This window comes from Zootoca vivipara, chromosome 2 (assembly GCF_963506605.1).
Source record: "Zootoca vivipara chromosome 2, rZooViv1.1, whole genome shotgun sequence".
Taxonomy (NCBI): Eukaryota; Metazoa; Chordata; class Lepidosauria; order Squamata; family Lacertidae; genus Zootoca; species Zootoca vivipara.
In genome coordinates, this window is record NC_083277.1 from 20,171,700 (window position 1) to 20,198,671 (window position 26,972).

At 47.4% G+C, this 26,972-nt stretch overlaps 1 protein-coding gene across 3 annotated transcripts in view; it reads left to right on the forward strand.

Annotated features, from left to right (window-relative positions):
• The first annotated feature begins 904 nt into the window (after positions 1–904).
• LOC118080882 (laminin subunit beta-2) overlaps positions 905–26,972 on the forward strand; it is a 65,845-nt gene continuing 39,777 nt past the window's right edge. The window contains exons 1-10 of one of the 3 annotated variants that reach the window (XM_035106867.2): positions 1,003–1,152; positions 6,126–6,180; positions 8,711–8,763; positions 17,903–18,081; positions 19,556–19,679; positions 21,852–21,925; positions 23,587–23,775; positions 24,356–24,419; positions 24,905–25,107; positions 26,727–26,847. In XM_035106867.2, coding sequence (XP_034962758.1) covers positions 1,071–1,152; positions 6,126–6,180; positions 8,711–8,763; positions 17,903–18,081; positions 19,556–19,679; positions 21,852–21,925; positions 23,587–23,775; positions 24,356–24,419; positions 24,905–25,107; positions 26,727–26,847 — 1,144 coding nt within the window. In that variant the 5' untranslated portion in view covers positions 1,003–1,070. The other 2 variants (XM_035106869.2, XM_035106868.2) reach the window with 2 other exon arrangements.

A 26,972-nucleotide genomic window follows, 5' to 3' on the forward strand; every position in this document is an offset into this window, starting at 1 on the left:
TGTACGAGTGGACAGGCTTTCTCGATGACCTGGGGGAATCCTGAAGATTGTCGGACTACAACTCCCATCATCCCTGACCGCTGGTCCTACTACCTTGGGATGATGGGAGTTGTAGTCCGACAACATCTGAGGACCCAAGGTTGAGAAAGGCTGGTCTATAATATGTTTGTGTGTAGGTCAGAGGTTGCCAACCGTTTGGGGCCCATTTCCCAGCCAGAGAAACTGTCCTGTTAAACCAGATTATTATTATTATTATTATTATTATTTATACCCTGCCCATCTGGCCGGGTTCCCCCAGTCACTCTGGGTGGCTTCCAACAAAATATTAAAATACAGAAATCCATCAAACATTAAAAGCTTCCCTAAACAGGGCTGCCTTGAGATGCCTTCTAAAGGTCTGGTAATTGTTGTTCTCTTTGACCTCTGGTGGGAGGGTGTTCCACAGGGCTGGTGCCACTACCGAGAAGGCCCTCTGCCTGGTTCCCTGTAACCTGGCTTCTCGTAGCGAGGGAACCGCCAGAAGGCCCTCGGCGCTGGACCTCAGTGTCCGGGCAGAACAATGGGGGGGGGGGGGAGATGCACATGTGAAGCCTGCAAGCAGGGCATGAGCTCAGCCTATGAGCCCTACCTGCTCCGCTCTTCATATCTGTTGCGTTGTTAAGCAAAGTCGCTGTTTTAGGATGCTGGGCAAGCCCACCATGGAGCCCAGTTCAGCTCAGACACCTGCACACCTGCCTCCCAGCAGAGTTCCCTGCAGTGACTACAGCAGCCTGGCCTGGCCTCGCTCGCTTAGGTCACCTCATACTTCTGTGTGGCACGACGCCACTCCCTACCTGGGAGGGGAGCGACTCCACCTGGCCCGTTGCCTTACCTTGGCTGAGCTGCAAAAAGCAGGGCTGAGCCCTCCCCTCCCTCCCTCCCATCGCCTGGCACTGCACGAAGGGAGGAGGAGCTGCCTCAGAGCTTTCTCCAGGGAAGCACAGCCCAGCTCTTGAGGTGTGTGTGTGTGTGTATGTGTGAGAAAGAGAGAGAACGAAACTGAGCACGGAGAGTTTGTGTGCGGGCTGCCCATGTGCCCAAACTGGCCAGGGGTGCAGCACTCCACCAGCTGCGTGGCCAAGGCCCAGAACCACAGCAGGGACACATTAACAGGTAGGAGTCGGTCCCTTCGCTCTCCCTGCCTCTCTCCCAGTTGTTCCCCGGGCCTGGCAAATTGACAAGCAAAGCTCCGGGCTTCCTTCTCCACTCTAAGCCCAACAGACAGCCGTCTGCTGCCAGGCAAGGAGGGGTGGGTGCAGAGGGCATCTAGTTATTTTATTTTATTTTTGTAACGGGGAGGGTGGCTGGAAGGTGACTGACTGAATGCAAAAAAAGGAGCTTATTTGCAAACCATCTGTTTTCTTAGCATAGGCCAAAGGGTGAGAAGCGATTTATGCAGCTGGATCCTGAGATTTCTGCTCAGCTAAGCTGCTTGGAGGACCTCAAGAGCTGAGTTTGACACACACAAAAACAAAAAACAAAAACCCACTTGCTATAATTGGGATGATTCTATTCTGGCATGTTTAATGGTAGAAGGTGGTTGTTGGTTCTTCGCCCCAAAAAGTGGGGAGGGAGAATTAGTGCTCTGTGGAAGATGTGTGTGTTGTGTGTTGTGTGTGTCTGTGTGTTTCTAGCTAAACTTTGCCCTCAGGACTTATTAAGAGTAAGGATCCTAGTCAAGTACCAGGCTGTTCTTTTAGAACAATGCAGGGTTCCAGCGATAACTGGAAATTGGCATGCAATTCAACACTTTAACTCAGCTTTCAGTTTTTTTGTGTGCTTTTTTAAGCAGCAAGTTTCTAGCCCTCAAGGCAATGAAGTTAGACTTGCAAGTGTTTGGGCGGTGCCTGCTCAAATTTTCAGTTGTCAAAAGTTGCGGTGTGAGGAGTCTACATAGTTCTTTTCCATTGCCTGCGGCTCAAAGAATAAATTATGCAAAATAAGCAGATAGAGGCCACTCTTTTATTGTTTCAGACATTGGTCACAACAGAAAATAAGAAAGCAATCATTAACAATAATCACACACCAAAAATGCTCTCTCTCTCTCTCTCTCTCTCTCTCTCTCTCTCTCTCTCTCTCTATATATATATATATATATATATATTGTTCATCACATTATGAAAAAGTAAAGGTGAAAAAAAGACTTTTCGAAGCTGCCAAAGCAAATCTTGTCACTGCTAAAAGAGTCACTCTATCACAAGAGGACAACAGAAAGTCAGTTCTTGCAACTCACACCAGTTGAGTTAGGAAGAACTTAGGAAGAACTTCCTGATAGTAAGAGCTGTTCGGCAGTGAAATTTGCTACCAAGGAGTGTGGTGGAGTCTCCTTCTTTGGAGGTCTTTAAGCAGAGGCTTGACAGGCATATGTCAAGAATGCTTTGATGGTGTTTCCTGCTTGGCAGGGGGTTGGACTGGATGGCCCTTGTGGTCTCTTCCAACTCTATGATTCTATGATTCTATGACTTTTCCCTTGAGTTGGATCTAACATGTTTAGTTGCAATCACAGAGAAGACAGGGCAAATTATGATGATGGTGGTGATGATGATGATGATAATGTGGCATATTCTTCACAAAGCCACTGCTACAAGGACAAAGTCTCAGATCATAGTTTTAAAAATAAAAAACCCTTTTAAAACTACAGTTTTCATTAGTTGCATTCTGAGCCTATTTAACACAGTTCAAAGCGTAGGGCAATTATGTTTAATTTGTATAATTGATGGGAGTCACTGAATTTCATTTCTGTTGGCTCAAGATTCTTTTTGTAGTGCAAAAACATGCACAGCCTCCTGCTTTGAGGTGGGCTTCTTGACTGGGATTACATGAAATCTCTGGCTCTACAACCCAGATCTGACAATTTGGGCTGTGGGTTATAAAAGGGAGATGCCCCTCTGCCCTTTGGCTTTTCATGTCTTTTGTCTATGAAGCCATTTGATTTTTTTTACACTGGGTTGAGAGGATGAAGAGTTGAACTTAGGGGGCTCATCCATACTTCTGCTTGTCCTGAACTTTACCACTCACTAAATTGGAGCAATCGTCAATTGGGATTTCCTGCGGATGGATGTTTGCTCCAGTTCAGCACTAAAGAGCAGGTTTTCCTGGGGCAAGTGGCAAGGGCCAATGGAAAACCTCTCAGACTCATGCTTTCTAGGCAGTGTGGGCTAGTCTAGTCTAGTGTAGTCCCTAGTCTAGCAGCCCGAATGTCTTGTGCTATGTGTGGAATGAAATTTCAGTTGTCTTGTGGGGCCTGGAAATACGTTAACCATATACTTGGAGTCTCCTGTTTGTAGGACAGAACCAAACACCAGACTTCTCTGGTATAAATTTCCCATTATCTAGCTAGTGGGATACACTCTGTTTGGGGGGGAGAAATGTAAAAATGCAGTGTCTGCTGTACGGTATTCAGCATGTCTCAGCTATCAAGATACCCGGCTCAGTGTACCCTAATAATTTTGGTACGCCCATGATTGAGTTGATCAGGACGTGTGTATTTTGTTGGAGTGGCTGGGGAAACCCAGCCAGATGGGCGGGGTATAAATAATAAATTATTATTATTATTATTATTATTATTATTATTATTATTATTAGGGAAGCCCAACAGGACAGGGAGACTAGGCTGCTTGCACATCTTCACAGCTGAGCAGCAACAACTAATGAAAAGATAAAAGGAACTGAGACCCCTCTCATAGGTGTGGCAGTGGAAGGCAGGAGTGCCTGGCGTGCTCTGGTCCATGGGCTCACAAAGAGTCGGACACGACTAAACTACTAAACAACAACCACGTAATTGCTGGCAGAGTTTCTGTTTCATTAAGCGGGGGGATAATCCTGTTGCTACACCTAAAGAAGGCCTATCCATTTAATTTCTGCTGGTGGAGCACATGATGATACAGCTGGCAACCTGATCCCCAGGTATGCTCTCACCTGGTGGAAATGCATAGCCCACACAATGGCTTAGCCTGCTCTCGGTGCTCATTGCCAAACCCCTGTTTTTGTCTTCAGGGGAGGCTATGCTTTCTGGCTCTCTGGCGTTTTGCCCCCATTGCAGGCTTTATACTCCCCATCCTCTGTGCAGAGCAGGAGGAACCCCCCCTGGCAACCCAGTGCCAACGGGGAATATATATTTAAAAAGCCCAGCTTCAGGAATAGCTCTGCTTTCTGCCTGGAGAAGCCATTGATGAAGGCCGTGGCGTAAGGGGGGTGGGTGGGAGCCACTGGCTGTTTCCCACCCTGCCCCCTCTGTGAAAGGGAAGCATCCCATCAAAGCCGAAGGGAGGCTGGGCAGGGAGAGTTGCTTAGAACGGGAGAGGATAAGCTATTCTTGGTGCTTTTATGAGAAAGCCTGGTGCAAGACACAACAAGTGCATTCCTGCCTGGCTGCTGCCAGGCTCCCTGGGAACGGACTGTGGCTGGGCAAGGCATGGGCTTGGCCACCTCCTTTGTCCCCAAGCCAGAGCTGTGTGCTCAGCTTTCTTTTCTCGGCAGGGGCTGCTATGGGCTCCCTTGGCCACCAGGCCATGAACTCTTGTCCCAGCCAGGGGACCGGCAATCTGGGGTGCTGATCTTGTTTAGCATGCCATTCAAGGGGCAGTGAGCTTCTCTACGAACTAGGGATGGGTAAATCTGTCAACCTTCGTTTCTCTCATTTCCTCATTTTTTCCAGCCTTAAGCTCAGTTCTGCAAAACGCTTTGCTGTTTTGTTTTTAAAGGTCGCCGGGAAAATTCATTGGCATCCGAGTGCAAATTTATCCTGATAAAATCGTGCCATTTTTGCAAAGCAATTCCCCCTCATTTTGTATGGATGCATTTTTATCCACATGTTGCCCCAGTCCATGCATTCCCCACCCCCCGTGTATTCCTTGGCTAGACAGCTGCAAAATTTGGAGACGTACGAATTTCAGAGGCGAACATTGTTTCAGTTCGTGAATTGTTTTGGAAACTGCAAATGAAGCAGGTTCTCCTTTAAATGCAAACCGAATCAAGTTTGACCCTCATTCTTACGCTGAGCAGACTGGAGCAGAAATAAGCAATGTCAGGGCCGGCTCTAGGGGTAGTCTGGGTGGCGCGGGGCGCTAGGGCCCTGGCCCGGCAGGGTGGCGCCGCGTGGCGGAGCCGCGCGGAAACCATGCTTGCACCCGCCCACCAGCCACGGAAACCATGTCTTGCACCTGCCCACCAGCCCCGGAAAGAAACGGAGCAGGGCGGGGGCGCCGGAGCGATCTCCGCACCACGGCGCCTGGGCGTCCGACGTGCTTGAGACGGCCCTGAGCAATGGGCACAATTCTAGCCACTCCTGATACCTGCACGTTTCCCTCTGCAGAGCTCTGGTAATTTGCAGGTGCAGTGAGAGACCAAACCCTCGCCCAGAATGCTGTGGGCCACAGAAAAAGTCAGATTTTAGACTAAAGCTACGTATACACCAAACATTTAAAGCACATCCACCTACTCCAAGAACCCTGGGAACCGTGTTTTGTTAAGGGCACTGGGAACTGTAGTTCTCTAAAGGGTAAACCACAGTTTTTGTGGTGTGTATTTTTTTTGCGGAGGGATGTATGGTGTGTGTGTGCAAGCTCCTATATCTAGCTTTCACCTCCCAGACAACCATCTCCCCAAGGCAGGCGAGGCTGGACAGGGGGCTTGTATTTCGGTCCGTCCCCCCGAGCAAGAATCCTCCAGCCCTTTTCACCCCTTCCAGCACAGGGCCTGTGCTTGTAGCAGGGCAGGCTGTGTGTGTGCTGTGGAGCAGAAAGAATAGGCTGTGACATTCCCGTAGCTTAGAGACCGTTAGTCCCTTTCAGAGTCCCGGCTCCATTTGAATAAAAATCAGTCTCCAGCCCCGCTTGCCCACACTGAGAGAGGAGGGGTTGGGGGGAGAGCCGGGTTATTTTTACCCATCGCCAGTTAAGTTCGCACGGCCGGAGTTCTCACGGCGGCTTGGACAGCGGCAGACTCGGGACTCCTGGTCGACGGGGGTTAGGAGCGGACTTTCTTGCAGGGCTGTGGGTGGCTGCTGGGTCGGGGTGAGCGAGGGAGAGCGGAAGACATTGACCCGGCTTCTCGCTCCCCAAATCTCCGGTGCCCCTTATTTGCAGCAGCAGATGCAGCAGCAGGAACACCTGAAGAGGCCAGGGCAGGCCCAGCCTCGAGGTGAGTATTATAAGGGCATCTCTGAGGAGCAGCTCCAGGAAGCTGGCTCTGCCGGGAGGATGGGGGCAGCTGTGTCCGCTTGAACAATATTAACACCCCCCCCCCCCGATCAAATCTGCCTCCAGGGCAGGAGGAGCGAGGTTTCTGCTGTCGAGGGTGTCGCAGATGTGACGGCTATGTGCTTTCTACATAACTTGAAAGGGTGTGTTTGTGTGTGTGGTGGAAATTTGGAACTGCCCGCTATGTAGAGTTCTGGAGTGTCTTTTTTCCCCACGAGCTGCAGGGAATTTTGGAGATGGAAGTGGCGGGGTTTGTGTCTAGACTGTTTCCCAACTTTGTCCTTGGCCATGTCCCTCCTAAGCATATCTAAAATCCTGGTGCCCCCCTCCCTGCGACGTATAGTTCTTATTATTCAAAAAGTGAACTCCTATTCACGCGGAGGAAGCCTAAAAGGCCATTCACTGTTAATAACTCATTCTCGAATTGCCCCCCCCCCAAAAAAAAATCAAATTGCCCCACCGTGGGGCATGTGCCCCATGTTGGGAACCATGGGTCTAGAGCAGGCATCCCCAAACTTCGGCCCTCCAGATGTTTTGGACTACAATTCCCATAATCCCTGACCACTGGTCCTGTTATCTAGGGATCATGGGAGTTGTAGGCCAAAACATCTGGAGGGCCGCAGTTTGGGGATGCCTGGTCTAGAGGGACAACTTGCAGCTGCCCCCCCTTTAAGTCCTCACAACTGTGGATACATCATATATTGAAAGCACATGGCATTCCCCTCCTGAGAACGGTGGTTTATCCCTCACAGAGCTTCGGTTCTCAGCACCTCTAACAAACTACAGTTCCCAGGATTCTTGATGTTTTAAATTCTACGTATGCGTCCTTACTCTTCAGTTGTCTCCTCATGATCCAATCTTCTTCTCACATGATTTCTCTTTCCTCAACACCTGCACACACACACACACACACACACACACACACACACACACCTGCCTTTTTTCCTTTGGCCACTTCTTCTTCTGCTCAGCCCATCCCTGCAAACTCTTCTACTTCTCACACGTAAAATTCCTGCTGAATTTGTTCCCCTGAGGGCACAAACAAACAAGGCCACATGACACAATTTGCAGGTGTCTTTATGTACACATTTTAAAATCACATGTCGACCAGCAGCGAATTACTCTGAACTTGGGGGTTGGAGAGGAAACAGCCACACAAAAACTTAGCCCCCATCTGCACCACACATTTAAAGCACCATAACATCACTTTAAGTGGTCATGGCTTCCCCCAAAGAATCCTGGGAATTCCTCTCACATTAACAATAATTTCCTGAGAAGAGGGATTGACAACTCTCAGAAGCGCCCTTGACAAGCCACAGTTCCCAGGATTCTTTGTGGGGGAAGCCATGACTGTTTAAAGCAGTATGATACTGCTTTAGATTTACAGTGCAGATGGGGCCCAGATTGGCAGGTTGTCCCGCCTGGATCAGGCCTCAAGGCCTTCTAGAAGATATTTCTCTGGGCCACCCTTAGCCCAGTTGGTGCCCTCCAGAAGTTTTGAACACTACAGCACCTGTCTTCCCCAAACACTGCCTGTACTGGGGATGATGTACTTCCAAACATCTGGAGGTGAACCATCTTGGGGGAGGACTGCTTCTGGGCTCTGTGCCTCATACCCTAACACCCCACCCATCCTATACGCAGGCCCAGGGGTCAGCAACCTTTTTCAGCCGTGGGTTGGTCCACGTGATAGCTAAGGATCCAGCGATCTACCAGGATCAGCTGGGGATCTACTGGTAGATCACAATCTACTGGTTGGGCGTGCCTGCACTAAAGCATCCCAAAAAACCTCCACAATTCAGAATAAAACAAATTCAAGCTTCAAGGAAAATATTTCAGACTCTTCTCTAAGTGACATTTTTATTTCCCTATCTTTATTTACCCACTTAATTTATAGAGCTGCCCCATAACAGAAGGACTCTACAAAGGCAGTGTAGTGTAGTGGTTATAGAGCAGAGCTTTCCAAACTTTTCATGCTGGTGACACACTTTTTAGACATGCATCATTTTGCAACCCGGTAATTCAGTTTTGCTAGCAAACCAGTGGTCAAACCAGGGGTCAGCAAACTTTTTCAACAGGGGGCCGGTCCACTGTCCCTCCAACCTTCGGGGGGACACACTATATTTTGAAGGGGGGGAAATTGAACGAACTCCTGTGTCCCACAAATAACCCAGAGATGCATTTTAAATAGAAGCACACATTCTACTCATGTAAAAACATGCTGATTCCCAGACCTTCTGCGGGCTGGATTGAGAAGGCGATTGGGCCGCATCCAGCCCCCGGGCCTTAGGTTGCCTACCCTTGCTCAAGCCATTTGTATGCCTGATATTTCCCCCTCATGAATGAAGCCCTAGCCCTTCAGAGGTCCTTCCCACTAGCATGTAATATACCCCACAATGTTTTTTGAGGGAGGGAGAAAGGGGACGACCCTGTTGAGCTACCAGTTTTCTTTTCTCTCTCTCTCTCTTCAGGTTGAAATTTCCCATGCTGCCCATGGCACTGCTTCTCTACTTGCTTCTCTGGGGTAAGTGCTCAGACTTGGGACACATCCCTGTGGGGATGGACCTTGTTGTTGTTGTTGTTGTTGTTGTTGTTGTTGTTGTTATTCCTGGGTGTGTAACAGCTTGTCCACAGTTCTGCTTTGGCCCTTGCCTGGAAAGTACGGGTCTGAGTGGTTTTCCATTTGCCCCACCGCCTTTCCCCGGGAAAAACGTCTCTTTGCCACTGAATCAGAACAAATGTCATTCTTCAGAAAACCAAATGGATATTTGTTGCGATTTGGCAGTAAAGATCAGCTTTTCCCGGAGGAGAGCAGCAGGACAAGCGGAAGTGTGGGCAAGCCCTCGGTCTCTTTACACGTGGTTGCCTGCTAATCTGAAGGTGGTTTCAGTTCCATTGACTACCTATTGAACAAGAGTTCGACATTTCCAAATACAGTGGTGCTCGCAAGACGAATTTAATTTGTTCCACGAGTCAATTCGTTTTGCGAAAAATTCGTCTTGCGAATCGCGGTTTCCCATAGGAATGCATGGAAATTTCTTTTTTTGCCCATAGGAACGCATTAATTAAATTTCAATGCATTCCTATGGGAAACCGCTATTCGCAAGACGAATTTTTCGCAAAACGAATTCGTCTTGCAAGTCACCATCAGATCGCAAAACGCATTCGTCTTGCGAAAAATTCGTCTTGCAGGGCATTCGTCTTGCGAGGTACCACTGTAAAGGGCTTTCTAGTTGCTCCTTATTTGCTTATAAAGAAGGTTTTATTTTTGCTGGGGCAATTTCTCCTTAAGTTGCAGTGCTACATTCCTAAATTCTGTGGGTGACTCTGGTGCAGGCGGAGTAGTTAAGGGCATACCTGTGCCATGCATTTAAAGCACATCCAATGCAGGTTTGAAACACAAAAGAATTTTAGGAACTGTAGATTGTTACGGGTGCTGGGAACTACAAGGAGGTCACAGTTCCTGATATTCTTTGGGAGAAGTTCTGTGTTCTAAACTTGCAATGGATGTGTTCTAAATGCATGGTGTGCTCTGAGCCAGCTGGGATAGCTCAGTCAGTAGAGCATTAAACTTTTAATCTCAGGGTTGTGGGTTCGAGCCCCATGTTGGGCAAAAGTTTCCTGCATTGCAGGGGGCTTTGACTAAATGACCCTTCTGGTCCCTTCCAGTGCTGGAGTTCTAAGATTCCAGGATCCCACCTGCTTTGCACGTGGAAGGTCCTAGGTTCAAAGCTTGGCATTTCCAAGTTAGAACAACTAGGTAGCAGGTGATGAGAAAGACGTTTACCTGAGACCCTAGAGAGTCTCTGTCAGTCATAGTAGAGCATATATTCAACACAAAAAACAGTGACAATTTGTTGTTGACAGAGGACAGCTGGACATATCAAGGGCCCCATTCCCTTCAGTAGCTTAGGACCTCATCAAACCTAAATCTGGCCCTGGCCATACCCCTTAACCAGCCTTGCCCTGCATCTCCCTTGAGTGTTTTGGCCTGGCTGAAATGTGCCTTTGAACGGGTACCACGTTTCTTGCTTCCTTGGATGGAAAGAAGTGTGTGTATGTATATGGGGGGGGGGGAACCCTCTGACTTTTGTGTGGCTGGAAGGTAGCCCATTTTTTAAAGGTGAGAGTTGTTCCTGTTGCTCCTGTCCCTTTTTTCCTCTGGCCCCGCCCCAGCCACCACTGGTATGTGGTTCCTGCAATGCTGTCAATCAGGGAATGCAGCCTTCAGCCTGAAAAAAGCCCTCAGCCCACTCTGACTCATGCAAAAGTAATAATAACATGCTATGCAATTCAAGCAGAGAAAAGTGGGTGACCACATTCTGGGTGACTGTCTGTGAACCCATCTTCAAATGCTTGTGTGGTGTAGTGGTTAAGAGTGTTAGACTCGTAATCTGGGGAACCGGGTTCGCGTCTCTGCTCCTCCACATGGGTGACCTTGGGCTAGTCACACTTCTCTGAAGTCTCTCAGCCCCACTCACCTCACAGAGTGTTTGTTGTGGGGGAGGAAGGAAAAGGAGAATGTTAGCAGCTTTGAGACTCCTTCGGGTAGTGATAAAGCAGGATACCAAATCCAAACTCCTCCTCCTCCTCCTCCTCCTCCTCCTCTTCTTCTTCTTCTTCTTCTTCTTCTTCTTCTTCTTCTTCTTCTTCTTCTATCTAGTTCTTGCAAATGATATTCAGTTATGTACCTCTGTGTTTCTGCCCCATGTATGTAAAGCCCTGTAAAGGGTAATAATAATATGAATAATAATAATATGAATAATGAATAAAAAATAATAATAATAATAATAATATCATTATTATCGCAGCCACCATCACCACCCTGCCTCTTTGTTAGAAACACCCAAAGCAAGTTACAAGAAAATATAAAATAACACAGCAATAAAATTTTAGAAAAACCAAAAACCACACAAGGCAGAACTAAAATTTGTACACACTCCCATTTATGCTGCATCCAGTGTGCTCCCAACGCTGGTTTATGAAATGGATGCATGACACTAACTACAATCCACATCTTTCCTGTTGTTTTTAAGGAAATGCTATGTTCTTTCCCCCCCCCCCCAAAAAAAACCCAGCTTCAGTCCAGTTTGCAGGAGGGAGGTAGGGAGAGAAATGACCTGGCTTCATTTTATGCTGGCAATGTATACACAGCCTTATTTATCCATTCATATAGATATAATAACATGCAGGTTGACAATTTAGAAAGAGTTTGGGAGGGGAGGCTTGGAAGTGGATTTTCCTGACTTGCTGCACCCCCCCCCCCCCGGCCCCAAATCTCACACTGAAGCAAAAGCCATTCACAGTGGGGTAGGTGGAGACCTATAGGGGAAGTACAGCCTTGATGGTACTAGCCAGGGAGCACAGGAGCCAATTCTTGGTGGCCTAGGGGTCTTTGCCACCCCTATAAAATATTTGTGCACTGTGCCATGTGATGGATGATGCAAGACAGGGTTTACTTCCAGTGTTGAGATATGAAAGCTAGGAGCTAAATGGCACCTTAAACCTAGGTTACAGGCGCAACAACGGAATGGCTAGGTGTGCTTTTTTGATATATTACAAGAATACGGCGCTGAAAATGAACGAACTGCAGCTAAAACATTGTATTCATTTTTCACATGGTCTAGTCCTTCCCTTGCCCACTCCACCTCCTAATATTCTTAAGAGGGTCTCTCCTCCAGTCTTCAGAGAGTAGCTGGAAGCGGGGAGGCAGAAAAATGTCCTCCTTTCCTTCCCCTCTGCTGTTTTAATCTGAAATCTTAGGTGCACTACTGCGCCGGAGCTCAGAAACCGTTCGAGCTAATGAAATTCCCTGTCGCAAAATGCGCCTGGAACAATGGGAGTTTCGAACACTGTTTACTTGCCCCCCCCCAATTTTTTGAATTCAAGTTGGCACCCCTGCCAGGGTGTGTTTATTCTCTAGAGACACTAATTTTTTCCATGTGCCATATAGGCTTTATTGACTGGCTGTGATTGGCGTGTGCATACTCTCTGCCAGTCTTCGGTGAGGGCCTGCGTGTGGCAGCATGCCTAGACGCGTGCTGTGCACAGGTCGTACCCGGAGGCCCGTCGTGAATGAGACACATCAGGGACTGGTAGGAACAAGGCAAGGCCGAACCTGCACCAGCTCGGCAACAAAAGATACTTTCTACCTACTGCAATCTCCGCTCCGCACCTCCCTGTAGCGACCTGTGCCCAGAAATATTCCCAAAAGCCAGTGCATGCGCAAGTGATGGTGGTATAACTCCTATTGATTAGTGACTAATTTCCAAAAAAAGCTTGGGTTCAAACCTTCCATGATCCCAGATGCATGGTGTTAGACTGTGGTTAACATGTGGCAAGGGCACTTTCTATGTTGCAGGGCTAAGTCATGCCCTTCTACAAGATTCCTTGATCATCTATATCTGCAATCTACTAACAGAGTTAAAAACTGGCAGTGATCTACCCCCTTTTGGGGTGTGTTCAGCTCAAATTGTTAAGCTTTTTTAGGGAGGAGGAAACCCCATTTTTAGGGGTTCAGGTCAAAGTTGTTGAGATTTTTTTAGGAAGGAGGAAGCCCCATTTTTTAGGGGTTCAGGTCAGAGTTGTTGAGCTTTTCTGAGGTGGGAAAGCTCTGGTTTTTGGGGGGGTTGAAGGGCTAAAATGTTGAGCATTTTTAGGGTAGCCAAGGTTGTTGAGCTTCTTTGGGGGGAGCCAGTGATCTACCACAGACATCCAGTGATCTACCGGTAGATCACAATCTACCTGTTGGATGTGCCTGATATCTATCTATCTATCTATCTATCTATCTATCTATCTATCTATCTATCTATCTAGTCTGTCTATCTATCTATCTATCTATCTATCTATCTATCTATCTATCTCCCACCTTATCTCATCTTATCTCACAATCCAATATCTCTCTAGTCTAGGAGATCATGATCATGAGGTATCCTTCAGTAATATTTGTCATAATAATCCAGTTTATCTATATGCCCCTTTTCCAAATAACACTCAAGAGAGGCACAGAAGAACAGGATACTCTTGTTTAGTCCCAGGAATGGCTGTCATTAGCAGAGCTTCACTCTGGGACGTGTAAAGCAATAAACTGAAAAGGCAGTCATTGAACATGCGCAGAGTGCCTCCTTAGTCACAGCTAGCTCCATGGTGGACAGCGTTTTTTTACTAGGCTGTTCAGCACTGAAGTTCATGTGCAGAAATGAAACGGGAGACACATCAGCGTCGTTATCAGCAGAAATCTCCCCTGCTTAATATTTACACATATCTATGAACCAGGAGAAAGGCATTCGATGGCAGGAAGTGTGGCTTGCAGACAGTCTTGAAACACACCCCGATACACACACACACACACACACACACACACACACACACACACACACACAAACACACCTTGTCTCTTTTTAAAGAAATAAGCTACACGGTGTGCCCAGGTGAGGCTCCTTTGGAATGCTTCCAAGACATGCCTTTGGCTGGACAGCCATATTTTGTGGTTAATCATTCACAGGAGTTGTGGGTAGGAGAAGGGGCAGCGCTTGCTGGACTGAACCGGATATGGAGCATGTGGAGGCCAGCCACACACCCTGCATGAGAACGTGTGCATGAGAATATAAACATAAGGAGAGGCCTGCGGGATCAGGCCAAAGGCCCACCTCGCCCGCCATCCTGATATCACAGCAGCAAACCAGATGTCTATGGCTAGTGACCGTTTTGTGTGGCCTTACCCTCCATGTATATTGACACGGGAATGGGCAAAGGCCTGTTCTCCAGAGCTCCTCTGGCTTGGGGGACTGCTTTACACATTACCAAGACATTTTGGTGCCTGAAGGGAAGACATACGTACACACAGGTTAGACTGGTAGTTGAACCTTCCTTCAACACAGGCAAAAGAACAACAGCTTCCGCCACACCTAAGGCAGCAGGCAGCAAAATTGGCACTGGGCAGGCTAGTTTAAGGGGTCTCAAGGAAAATGTTGAAGGGGGAGTGTGCACTGCCGCCGCCCATCCCACATCCCTTGCTCTGCCTAATAGTAGAACAAAAACTGAAATAATGGGCTAATGCTGCCAATTTCTTCAAAAGTCCAATACAATACAAGCAGCACGCAAGGGCACAAGATTCAATCAAGTTTCAATCAAGTATTATTAGTACAAAAAGAAAACAATAAGAGAACCATATACAAGTGCTGACACAGAAGCCAAAACCAAACGTCAAGCAGATAGCATATACAAATAAATACCGAAAGGCAAACCAGTCTTTATGGTCTTTGAGGCTATATAGCGGTCAGCAAAGTGGCAGCAGGTCGAACGAAGTGTCAATGATAGACAGGCTGCCGGCGTTTTTCGCCTGTTTTGCCCATATGACGGGCTTCTTCATATGGTTTATACCACCAGTGAATGCATTAAACATAACTGAAAGCAGAAGGAGAAACTACTGAAGAAGCCCGTCATATGGGCGAAACAGGCGAAAAACGCCGGCAGCCTGTCTATCATTGACACTTCGTTCGACCTGCTGCCACTTTGCTGACCGCTATATAGCCTCAAAGACCATAAAGACTGGTTTGCCTTTCGGTATTTATTTGTATATGCTATCTGCTTAACGTTTGGTTTTGGCTTCTGTGTCAGCACTTGTATATGGTTCTCTTATTGTTTTCTTTTTGTACTAATAATACTTGATTGAAACTTGATTGAATCTTGTGCCCTTGCGTGCTGCTTGTATCGTATTGGACTGCCTAATGGTAGGGCTGGCCCGCTTTACAAAGTTCCTGTATGCAAGTGCTATCGTAGCATCCATTTATCCAGCTTCTTCGTGAACCTAGTTTTGCTTTTTGCTCCCAAGACCGTTCCCAGGAGACGCCGCTGGCCGCTGGGAGAGCTCCCCCCCAGCCTCTTGGACCGGATCAGGGACTCGTAGCTTGCTTCCGCTTTCTCCTTAACAGTATTCCTTTGACAAAGTCCTCCTGACGCTACCATCAGCGCTAGGATCCTGGCACATGCAGACCTTGCTCTCTCTCTCTCTCCCCCCCCCCCAATTTCTGATCCGAAGACTGACAGGGTCGTAGGCAGGTCAACCCCGTGTTCTGCCAGTACTAACAAGCACCCTTTGTGCTCTGGTATTAAAAGCTTCAGCATGTGACAGACGCTTTCTGCTGACGCTGAGGAGGAGGAAGGTGTAGCAAGGAAGGCAAGGGTTCTTATTTCACCAGACTCAAGTGCTGCTTCATGCGACTGGGTGAGCAACAAGAGGGGGTACCATCAAAAAGTGGAAGTACCACTTGCAAGTTTCCATGACATATTTAGGTCAGGTCCTCGGGGTGCAGTGTTACAGACAGTGTTTACACACACACACACAAACACACACACTTCACAAGAGGATGGTATGAACAGGTGCCACTTCTTTCTCTCAACTTGTTTCTGAAATGTAATATTTGGGATCGGAGCTAGGACACACCCAGAACATACCATACCATACCATTATGCCACTATAACACCCATTGCTTTCCCTAAAGAACCCTGGGAGCTGTTGTATATTAAGGGTGCTGGGAATTGTGCCTCAGTACTCTCAACTAAAATACAGAGCCCAGGATTTTTTAGGGGGAAGCCATGAATGTTAAAGCGGTATAAAAAGGTAAAGGACCCCTGACAGTTAAGTCCAGTCGCGAACGACTCTGGGGTTGCGACGCTCATCTTGCTTTACTGGCCAAGGGAGCTGACATTTGTCCGCAGACAGTTTTTCCGGGTCATGTGGCCAGCATGACTAAGCTGCTTCTGGCAAAACCAGAGCAGCGCACGGATATGTCATTTACCTTCCCGCCGGAGCAGTACCTATTTATCTACCTGCACTTTGACGTGCTTTCGAACTGCTAGGTTGGCAGGAGCCGGGACCGAGCAACGGGAGCTCACCCCATCGCGGGTGAGCTCCCGTTGCTCTGTCCCAGCTCCTGCCAACCTAGCAGTTTAAAAGCATGCCAGTGCAAATAGGTACCGCTGCGTCTGGAAGGTAAACAGCATTTCCTTGCGCTCTGGTTTCTGTCACGGTGTCCCGTTGTGCCAGCAGTTTAGCCATGTTGGCCACATGACCCGGAAAGCTGCCTGAAAAGCAAGATGAGCGCCGCAACCCCATAGTTGCTTTTGACTGGACTCAACCGTCCAGGGGTCCTTTACCTTTACCTAGCATAATGAATAGTAGAATTGCAGATTGGAAGGGACCATGAGAGTCAGGTTGAGTATAATACAGGGAGCGTTTGGCTCAAATGTCACAGGATCATAGAATCTTCGAGCTGGAAGTGACCAGAGAGTCATGCATTGCAACAACCTGCAATGCAGAAATCTCAGCTAATGGATCCATGTCACCTCTATGGACTTTGGAAAGTCATGTCTCTCCTGCAATATGGGCATGATAATATTGACCTATCCTAACAGAGCTGTTTCAAGGATTGCTGAGAAAAGGACAAAAGGTGCTTACAGCAATCTAAAATATGATTCAGTTGTGAAATATATCTATGCGATGAATCATAGAATCATAGAGTTGGAAGAGACCACGAGGGCCATCCAGTCCAACCCCCTGCTGAGCAGGAAACACCATCAAAGCATTCCTGACCTATGCCTGTCAAGCCTCTGCTTAAAGACCTCCAAAGAAGGAGACTCCACCACACTCCTTGGTAGCAAATTCCACTGCCGAACAGCTCTTACTGTCAGGAAGTTCTTCCTAATGTTTAGGTGGAATTTTGGATGAACTGGACTAAAAATATGTTGAGTGGTTCTCATTAAACCTATAGCTCACTTGTGGATTTCATATGTATTTGCTGTCATTCCCTAACAGAAAGGCCAGAAACTTTGCACCTAGGATCAATAATAGGATGCCCATTATTCTCTCCATTTAATAATCATAAACAAACTTTATCATTTATTTAAATAAATAAAAGTAACATCCCATGCCAGCCTTAATTTGGTTTGGTTTAGTTTTCATGTGTTTGTCTCATGAAGTTCTTTTTGATATTTGGGTTATATGGATCAAACTCAATAAAAATACTTTAGAAAAAGAAAGAATACGATGCCCATTAGTTTTCCTGATCTCATTATAAACTTGCTCTGTGAGCTCTTGAATAGTGTTCCTATAATCAAAGGGCTTAGTTACCTGCTCATATATCCCAAATGTATTCATGGAGCTCATCTGAGGTGTTTGAATATCAAATTAAAAACAGAGAAGAAAGCTTAGAGGCTCTCGACTGTTTAATCTCAAGATCCACGATCATGTCATTCTGCCATGGGCATTATCTTGAAGACAAAATGATGGTGGAGATTAGAATTTTCACGTAAAGCATGCCACGGCCAGCCTTGGATTCTCCGAAGCATGAGTGGTTTGGAGATGAGAATTTGGGGGGACACTCAGTCCTTCCCAGAGCTGGTTCCCCCACTGCCCCTTTTCATACGGAGACAGCAAGTATCATAGACCATTACTTTATAGACCATGTTCCAGATCTTTGCTTAGACAGGAAAAGTTAGATGGATTGGCTTTTCTTTCCATAAGGAAGACAGGATAACCTTTCTGTGGTGCCTTCGGTGCAGCTTTTACATGCAGCCCTGACACCTATTTTAGGAACTTTTGACAGTGGACAGATCATAAGATCCTAAAACGGTCTCGGGCTTTTTCTTTCTTTCCTGGCCAGTCCGGTTAGCCGATGCTCAGGGCACAGAATCTCCCGACCTGTTGTACCATGGCTGCTCAGAGGGGAGCTGCTACCCAGCCACAGGGAATCTTCTCATCGGGAGGACGCAGAGGTTGAGCGCCACATCCACGTGTGGCCTGGAGGGGCCTCAGGAGTACTGCATCGTCAGCCATTTGCAGGTAATGCCACATGGGGGTTGGCCAAGGGTGAAAGAACGGGGAAGGAGGAGATGATGACAATGAGCTGGCAACTTGCTGGCCAGAGGGTCGTTTGCAGTTCCGGGATGTTTGTGTACAGTACATTCAGAATTGCTACAGAAAAGACATGTTGGGCCCGCTGCAGCAATATGAAAACCTGTGATTTTTTTAACTGCAGGGGGTGGAAAGACTTTTGAGGGATTGTTCCAGTAGCTGTTCATAGCCCTTCTTATCCAGGAAAGCCCAGTGACTCTCCTTGCGTGGACAGGTCCTGTCTAGAGCCTGAGAAGATATTCAACAGCCCAAAGAGCAAAAGGTTTTAGCAGCTCCTAACAATATAGCTCAGCGTTTAACCAACGGAACCTAGTCTCTTTTCAAAGCCTCGTTGCATCAGGGTGTCAGGTCATATCTACGCCATACTTTTAGAACACATTCAAGCTCTGTGAGGAGAAAACTACATTCCCCGAGATTCTTTGGCGGAAGGCATTACTTTCATAGAATCGTAGAGCTGAAAGAGACCACAAGGGCCATCCAGTACAACCCCCTGCCAAGCAGGAAAAACCATCAAAGCATTCCTGACAGCTGTCAAGCCTCTGCTTAAAGACCTCCAAAGAAGGTCTCCTTTAAATGATTGTAGAATATATATTTTTTAATGTAGAGTTGCAGGTGTCTTTCTGACAGTGGGCTTATCCATGCTACTTTTTCCAGGCATGGTCCGCACTTTGAAGCTCTGTGCCTGAGTGCCCTCCCCTCTTTTTTTTTTTGCTCTGGAGCTTCTCCTGCAGAAGCCTGCTCTTTAAAGCTCAATTGGAGCAAATGGCAATCTGCGCAAAATCCAAATTGACGTTTGCTCCGGTTGAACACTAAAGAGTGTGTTTTCAAAGGAAAGCTTCGGAGTGAGGAAAAAAAACAACCAAGAAATCACTCAGACCCAGAGCTTTTAAGCACAAACCTGTGCCTGGAAACAGTTGGCAAAAGGAAAGTGTGACCACCAAGTGTGGTTTGTGTCTTCCTCTGATTATAGGTGATAATAACTCCATCAGTGAGGGAGGGGGTATTCTCTGAGGATTCCCTCTCCCCAACCAATAGCATTTAGAGTTTTTTTAAAAAAATATTTATTTCATTTTCCTTCTCACTTAAGCTAGTTTACAACTGATAACCAGATTACAAAAAAACACACATGGGAAGAAGCAAACGGAAGTGATAATAAAACAAAACAAAAAGGATGTAACTAACATAGAATCCTTACTGACATATCACCCTTTTAAAACCAAGATTTCCAAATGTTTACAACTATCCTGACAAATAGGTTTAATGCAATCACTGAAAAATATATAGCCGATGACCAAACGGAATTTGTAAAAAACCAAAAAGAAACCAAAAAGAAAAACAATAGTCTCTGAGGATTTACATAGTGCTTCTGTTGATTTTCAATCCACTATGGCTCTCTTGACAGGACTCTGAGAAATGCTTCCTTTGTGACTCGCGCTCCCCATCCCTGCGCGAGAGCCACCACATTGAGAATGTCATCTACCTGAGTGGTCGGGATGGTGAGCAGACCTGGTGGCAGTCTGAGAATGGTAAGTATCAGTATAATAAGAGATTCAGAGTCCTTTCCCTTGGACCTTACCAAATGCACCAGTGGAGACCGAGTTACTTTTCTCCTCTGAAAAAGTTGGACTTCCTGTGGCATGGTAAAAGACAAACCACACAGAAAACACAGGATGACAATGATTTGACAATGGTTTTGTGTGGGGTGCCCTGGAAAAAAGTGAACAACGCATAGCAAAATAAAAATAAAAAAACCTTCCAGTAGCACCTTAGAGACCAACTAAGTTTGTCATAGGTATGAGCTTTCGTGTGCATGCACACTTCTTCAGATACACTGAAACAGAAGTCACCAGACCCTTATGTATAGTCAGAGGGTGGGGGGTGGGGGTTGATGGGAATGGGTGATGGGCTGATAGGAGTGGTAAACCTGTTGATGACTGTTAACACACAAAAGCTCATACCTATGACAAACTTAGTTGGTCTCTAAGGTGCTACTGGAAGGATTTTTTATTTTTATTTTGACTGCGTCAGACCAACACGGCTACCTACCTGTAACTAAAGCATAGCAAGTCCACATTCAGTATCTGGTGTGGAAATACTCAAATATGCTCTAATGTTCATAAGGCCAGAATGTGCCCAGCCCCAATCACTGCAGGCTGGCAGGACGTGGGTGGCGCTGTGGTCTAAACCACTGAGCCTCTTGGGCTTGCCGATCGGAAGGTCGGTGGTTTGAATCCGTGCGACGGGGTGAGCTCTCGTTGCTCTGTCCCAGCTCCTGCCTGCCTAGCAGTTCAAAAGCACGCCAGTGCAAGTAGATAAATAGGTACCACTGCGGCGGGAAGGTAAACGACATTTTTGTGCGCTCTGGCACTCATCACGGTGTTCCGTTGCGCCAGAAGCGGTTTAGTCCTGCTGGCCACATGACCCAGAAAGCTGTCTGCAGACCAACGCCGACTTAAAGCGAGATGAGTGCTGCAACCCCATAGTTGCCTTTGACTGGACTTGACTGTCCAGGAATCCTTTGCCTTTACCATTGCAGGCCAGTACATTTCCGAGCACAATTCAAAGTTTTGGTGTTGAGCTTTCAAGCCCTACATGGCTTCAGTCCTGTATACCTGAAGGATCGTCTCCACCTCCATAGTTTAGCCTGGATGCTGACATTTAATCAGGAAACAGGGTTGAGTGTAAAGGGTTAAGCTCGAAACAAAATAAAAAAATTCCTTCCAGTAGCACCTTAGAGACCAACTACGTAGGTTTGTCATTGGTATGAGCTTTTATTTGCATGCACACTTCTTCAGTTGCACACAGGATTAAGCTCCCGTGCCTCAGTCCCCAACCAGAGATGCATTCATAAATCTCTATTATAACATGCAGTTTTTATCAAGAGATTATGAGCCTAGGTGATGTTGTTTCAGAGTCTTGGAGGTAGCATGGCAGAGCTGTTTTTGTCTGCAGGCACACATAACTCTTTCTTTCTTTCTTTGGTCCTACTATGGTCTCTTCCTAAACAGGTTTTTCAGGATTTGAAGCCCCAGGAAGTAGAACTCAGAAACCAAAGCAGAACAGGAAAAATGAGAGCAGAGAAGCAGGGGGAATAAGCACAAACAATAATAATACTTCTTTTATACCGTTTCCAAGGTTGTGATCAAATGTATCTCAGCCAAGCCTCACTCACTCAAGGCATAGGAGTGAGCGAACCTACAGGGGAAGGTGGGAACATAACTTACCTTACCTGACCTGCCTGGTGGGCCAGTACCCATCATGGCCACATTGGGCAGGTGGGCGGGGCTGCCCACCTGTCCATCGCCTGACACCGCAATGACATCAGTTGAGAATGATTGGGAGTTCAAAGCACCAGGCTGGGTTTGCAAAGAGCCTGTGCTACCGAAGAGCCACTGTTCACCGCTTATCAGCTGACAGGAAGTGACTTCGAAACTGCTTCCTGCAGGGATCAACTACAGGGAGCTCAGTGGTGCAGCTGTGATCCAGCTGTGCCTGTACCTGCTCCACACCTGACGTCACATGGGATGTCAGGTGTGGAGCAGGTGGGTGTGGTACTGTGGTTTAGGGGAAACAGCCTTGCAGGCCAAAATGGGACCTGTGTAAGTCTTGCATCGAGGGAAATTTCCTCTCCCTCAATGTATTTAAATGAGGGGTGCTCCTGGTCTAACTTCTGTCCTTCTCACTCACTACCACCACAGGTGTAGAACAGGTCAGCATCTCCTTGGACCTGGAAGCCGAGTTCCATTTTACTCACCTCATAATGAAGTTTAAGGTATGATAGCCATGTTCAAATATATAAAAGGATGTCATAGAAAGGTTGTTTTCTGCCGCTCCAGAGAAGCGGACACGGAGCAATGGATTCAAACTACAAGAAATAAAAGATTCCACCTAAACATTAGGAAGAACTTCCTGACAGTAAGAGCTGTCCGGCAGTGGAATTTGCTGCCAAGGAGTGTGGTGGAGTCTCCTCCTTTGGAGGTCTTTAAGCAGAGGCTTGACAGGCATATGTCAAGAATGCTTTGATGGTGTTTCCTGCTTGGCAGGGGGTTGGACTGGATGGCCCTTGTGGTCTCTTCCAACTCTATGATTCTATGATTTTAAGGTAGGTACTGAGATCTCTTTCCAAAGGGTGGAAACACTGCAGTGAATAGTGGATGGAACTAACAGGAGCACTGCTGACGAAATGCCCAATAAGCACCGCTACCTCTAATACTAAAACAGCGGTTGCATTCTTTATGTATTTCAGCCTTTCTGCAGGTGACACCGAAGGTGCATGGGTCTCTGTACCTAACTAGGTGTGGCATTAAAATAATGCCAATGGAGGGATTGGCTGCTGATGCAAATAACAGATGAGTGGGGTGATATTCTTTGGGATTGCAGTGGGAAGGGAAGGGTTAGGAACATAGGTAAAGGTAAAGGGACCCCTGGCCATTAGGTCCAGGCGTGACCGACTCTGGAGTTGCGGCGCTCATCTCGCTCTATTGGCCGAGGGAGCCAGTGTACAGTTTTCAGGTCATGTGGCCAGCATGACTAAGCTGCTTCTGGCGAACCAGAGCAGCACACGGAAATGCTGTTTACCTTCCCGCCGGAGTAGTACCTATTTATCTACTTGCACTTTGACATGCTTTCGAACTGCTACCGTAGGTTGGCAGGAGCTGGGACCGAGCAACGGGAGCTCACCCTGTTGCGGGGATTTGAACCACCGACCTTCTGATCGGCAAGCCCTAGGCTCGGTGGTTTAGACCACAGTTCCACCCGCGTCCCTAGGAACATAGGTAGCTGCTTTTTACTGAGTGAGACTGCTGGGCCATCTAGCTCAGTCCTATTAACACACTAATGGGCAGCAGCTTTCCGTGATTTCAAACATAGTTGTCTGCCAGCCCAAAACATGCTCTACCACTGAGTTACAGCCCTTCCTTAAATTCCTTCTTGCTCCCTGAGGCAATCCTGATCATGATCAGTGCCCTCCCCCTTTCACAGCGGCTGCTATTTGCATATTTTGTGTGCTAAATGCAAAGTCACATGCCACAATGTGTCCAGTGTGGTAGTAAACCAACAACAAACCTTGGCTTCCATTGCTGGCTATTTTTGGAGAATAAACAAACACTATGAGCCTGGATCCGGATGACACAACAAGCCTGTCCCAGAATCCTGGAGGAATGCTGGAGGAGTTGAGATGCTAGAAGCAAAAAATTCGCTCACAAGCAAATTAAAATGCAGTCATTCCTCCACTTGCCCGTGTGGAATTTGCAGAGCACCTGAAAACTCTCCGAACCTGCAAAGAGAAAACCCAGTTTCTCCTGTTCACAAGCACCTGACTTGCTTTGCTGAAGTATTTTAGATTTTTACTTTTTTGCGGTTGAGGGGGGCAGATTGGTTGGAGAAGGAACGCTGAAACTCGAACTCTCCACTTTGCCCCCTTTTCTCATGCAGACATTCCGCCCAGCGGCCATGTTGATTGAACGTTCGTCTGATTTCGGGCACAGCTGGAAGGTTTACCGCTACTTTGCCTTCAACTGCTCCAAGCTCTTCCCTGGTGTCCCCATGCAAGTCCCAACACATGTCAACCAGGCGTTCTGTGACCAGCGATACTCTGAGATTGAGCCCTCCAGCCATGGCGAGGTCAGTGCAACCCTGCTAAAGTAGGATTAAGGAGCAGAGCCACTTTACCGCCACCCCCACCCCCAATGAGGTTTAGAATTTCATGGCCAGATACTAATCAAAATTTGTCTATCTTGAAATTTGAATGCAGAAATTCAGATTTTTAATCTGGGGGGTGAATTTGGGAAATGCTCAATTCTGCCATATTCTAACATATAGAATAAGAGAACAAGAAGAGCATACGTTTAAAGAAGATTGGAAAATGTTCATTGAACATATGGGAAATAATTCTGTATGGCTGAAAACACTATCAGCATTAAGATAAATTCGGCAGTGTAAATAAGTTTTGATGGATGCAATAATGGAATAGTCTCTTTCAGTTTTGCTAGATGGGATACACATGCGTTGGGGCCTAACTGGCCAAAAAGCCAGAGATCCATGATCGGATCTTTTGTTTTTAAATTGTAGCAAATATCAGCTGTGGGAGGAGAGGAAGGGTTTAACCCTTTCTTCCCAAACCACTTTCCTGATGAAAATCACCCACCCCCCGCTGCTCTTTATTCCATTAGGGTAAAAATTGCATGTACATCTTTCTCTGTAGGTGATTTTCAAAGTGCTGGATCCGGCGGTGAAAGTTGAGGACCCATACAGCCAGGAAATCCAAGGTATGAATGTGACAAGCAGCAGGGGATGCCATAGTGGGGGGAGAAGCACTTGCCCGACCTCCAGGCAGGTGAATTAATGTTGCTTACTGTGAAGGGGACCGGGACGCAGGTGGTGCTGTGGGTTAAACCATAGAGTCTAGGGCTTGCCAATCAGAAGGTCGGCGGTTCGAATCCCCGCGACGGGATGAGCTCCCGTTGCTCGGTCCCAGCTCCTGCCAACCTAGCAGTTCGAAAGCACGTAAAAGTACAAGTAGATAAATAGGTACCGCTACAGCGGGAAGGTAAACGGTGTTTCTGTGTGCTGCTCTGGTTCGCCAGAAACTGCTTTGTCATGCTGGCCACATGACCTGGAAGCTGTACGCCGGCTCCCTCGGCCAATAATGCGAGATGAGCGCCTGTGATAGGGGGTGGGGCTGGGGCTGAGGCTACAGGGAGTCTAGAAGCTAAAGCTCTGCACCAAAACCATCTCCCTCCCTCCTGACCAGATCTGTTGCGTGTCACCAACCTGCGAGTGAACTTCACAAAGCTGCACACTCTGGGCGACAACCTACTCGATTTTCGGCATCAGGTGCTGCAGAAATACTACTACGCCGTGTACGAGATGGTGCTGCGTGGGAGCTGCTTCTGCTATGGGCACGCCTCGGAGTGTGCCCCCCTGGCTGGAGCGCCAAGCAGAGTGGAAGGCATGGTAAGGACCTTATCAGTGTACTGAGGCTGGGAGTTCAGGTTGCAGCCCTATAGCCAGGAAGACAGGACAAGGGGAGGTACACTTAGAGGTCGGAGCTCCCGTGCTGGGCTTGGATTTTTCATTTGGACTATGTGGACCCCACTGTGCAGGGAGCTTGCGATACAGTTCTCCAACCAAATAACTTATATAATAATGCAGATCTGAGGGGAAAGTATGCCTTTCCAAACGAATACGTTAGTGAAAATAACATGCAAATAATAAACTATCTGACGAAGTGTGCATGCACATGAAAGCTCATACCAAAATAATAACTTAGTTGGTCTCTAAGGTGCTACTGAAGGAATTTTTTTATTATGCAAATAATAATAATAATATGCTTCGTAGTGGGAAAAATCGCTTGCAAAAATTTGCACATTGGGCGAAATGCACACTAAAAATGAATTTTTATGAGGACTTCTTCCTGTAAAAACCAACCCAATAACAACAAACGGATGTGGAAATGTAGAGAACTGAATTTAAGATCGGAAAAAACTGAGGATAAACTGAAATGGACAGATTCATCTCTCCCTACCCAGCAGGTAGTAGAGAGGCTACAGCCTTGGTGGTTCTGCTTATTAAAATCTATCGGGAGAATGCGACACACAGACTCCCAATTGTGTGTAGAGAACCTGCGTTACTGTGCCAAAAGCACAATTTCTGTCAGCCAGAAGTGCAGTTTTTGCAGTTTGAGAAAACCTCATTCTTAAGCTTGCAGAGCTGGGTGTGTTCTGGGAGGGAAAGAGAAGGCATGTACTGCCATACCTCGGTTTGCGACTGCAATTCATTCCGGGGAGCCGCTCTCTCCCCGAGTTTGCCGTAAACCGAGGGGCTCTTCTGTGCGTGCGCGCGCTGCGGAACCCGGATGTAAACACTTCCAGGTCTGCGGCGGTCGCAAACCGATCAGTCGCAAACAGAGGCGGTCGCAAACCGAGGTATGACTGTACACTGTACAGTGTACAGAGGGAAATTTCCAGCCCAGTGGAAATTCCACTTAGACACTTTTTTTAATGGTTTAAGTAATTCTCAAACCTTCTTCAGGGTTATTTGTTCTCCACAAACATCAGACCTAGAAACCTAGGGTTGTATTCGGTGAGGTCATGCTCTTAAGGCAAGGACTTCTGCCAGTGCAATGAGACTTCCTCTTCCATGCTTGCCCCCTGCACTCCTCCCCTATATGCTCTGGAGGGCTGGCAGGGGGCAGGAACTCAGAACAGATCTGTTGGGAGTGGGGAGGCACAGGGGGGCGCACAGAAAGAGGAGAGGGAGAGGAAGTCCCTTTGTGCAGGCAGAAGTCATTGTCCTAACAGGATGACTTGGCTGGGTGCAACCCTCGCTCTTAAAACATTCTTCAAGGGTTATTAGAACCTGTTACAGGATTGTGTTCACATAGCTTCTGAATATATGGCCATCAGCCACGCTTCACCGTCTTGGGCTCCGGGTCACATGGGGCCTACTCAGCAGCACCCAGGCACACGAGGTCCTTCTTATAAATATCTCCATGCTGAGTGGCACTCTGCTTTCATTTCCCTGGGCTGTGCCAAGGCTCTGGATGCCCCTCTCACCAGTCTCCTCTGCCCCAGATCCACGGACGATGCGTGTGCAAGCACCACACCAAGGGCCTCAACTGCGAGCTCTGCAAGGACTTCTTCCAGGAGTTGCCATGGAGACCAGCTGAGGCCCACAACCCACACGCCTGCAAAGGTGAGGGTGTTTTTGCACGTGCCAAAAGGTGTGGGGAATTGGGTGGCGAAGAAGTGGGAGTCAATGGAAGGAGTGGGGGAGTGGGGCCGGTATGTTTGGGAATGGCTGCATCCCCTGGTTTTGGG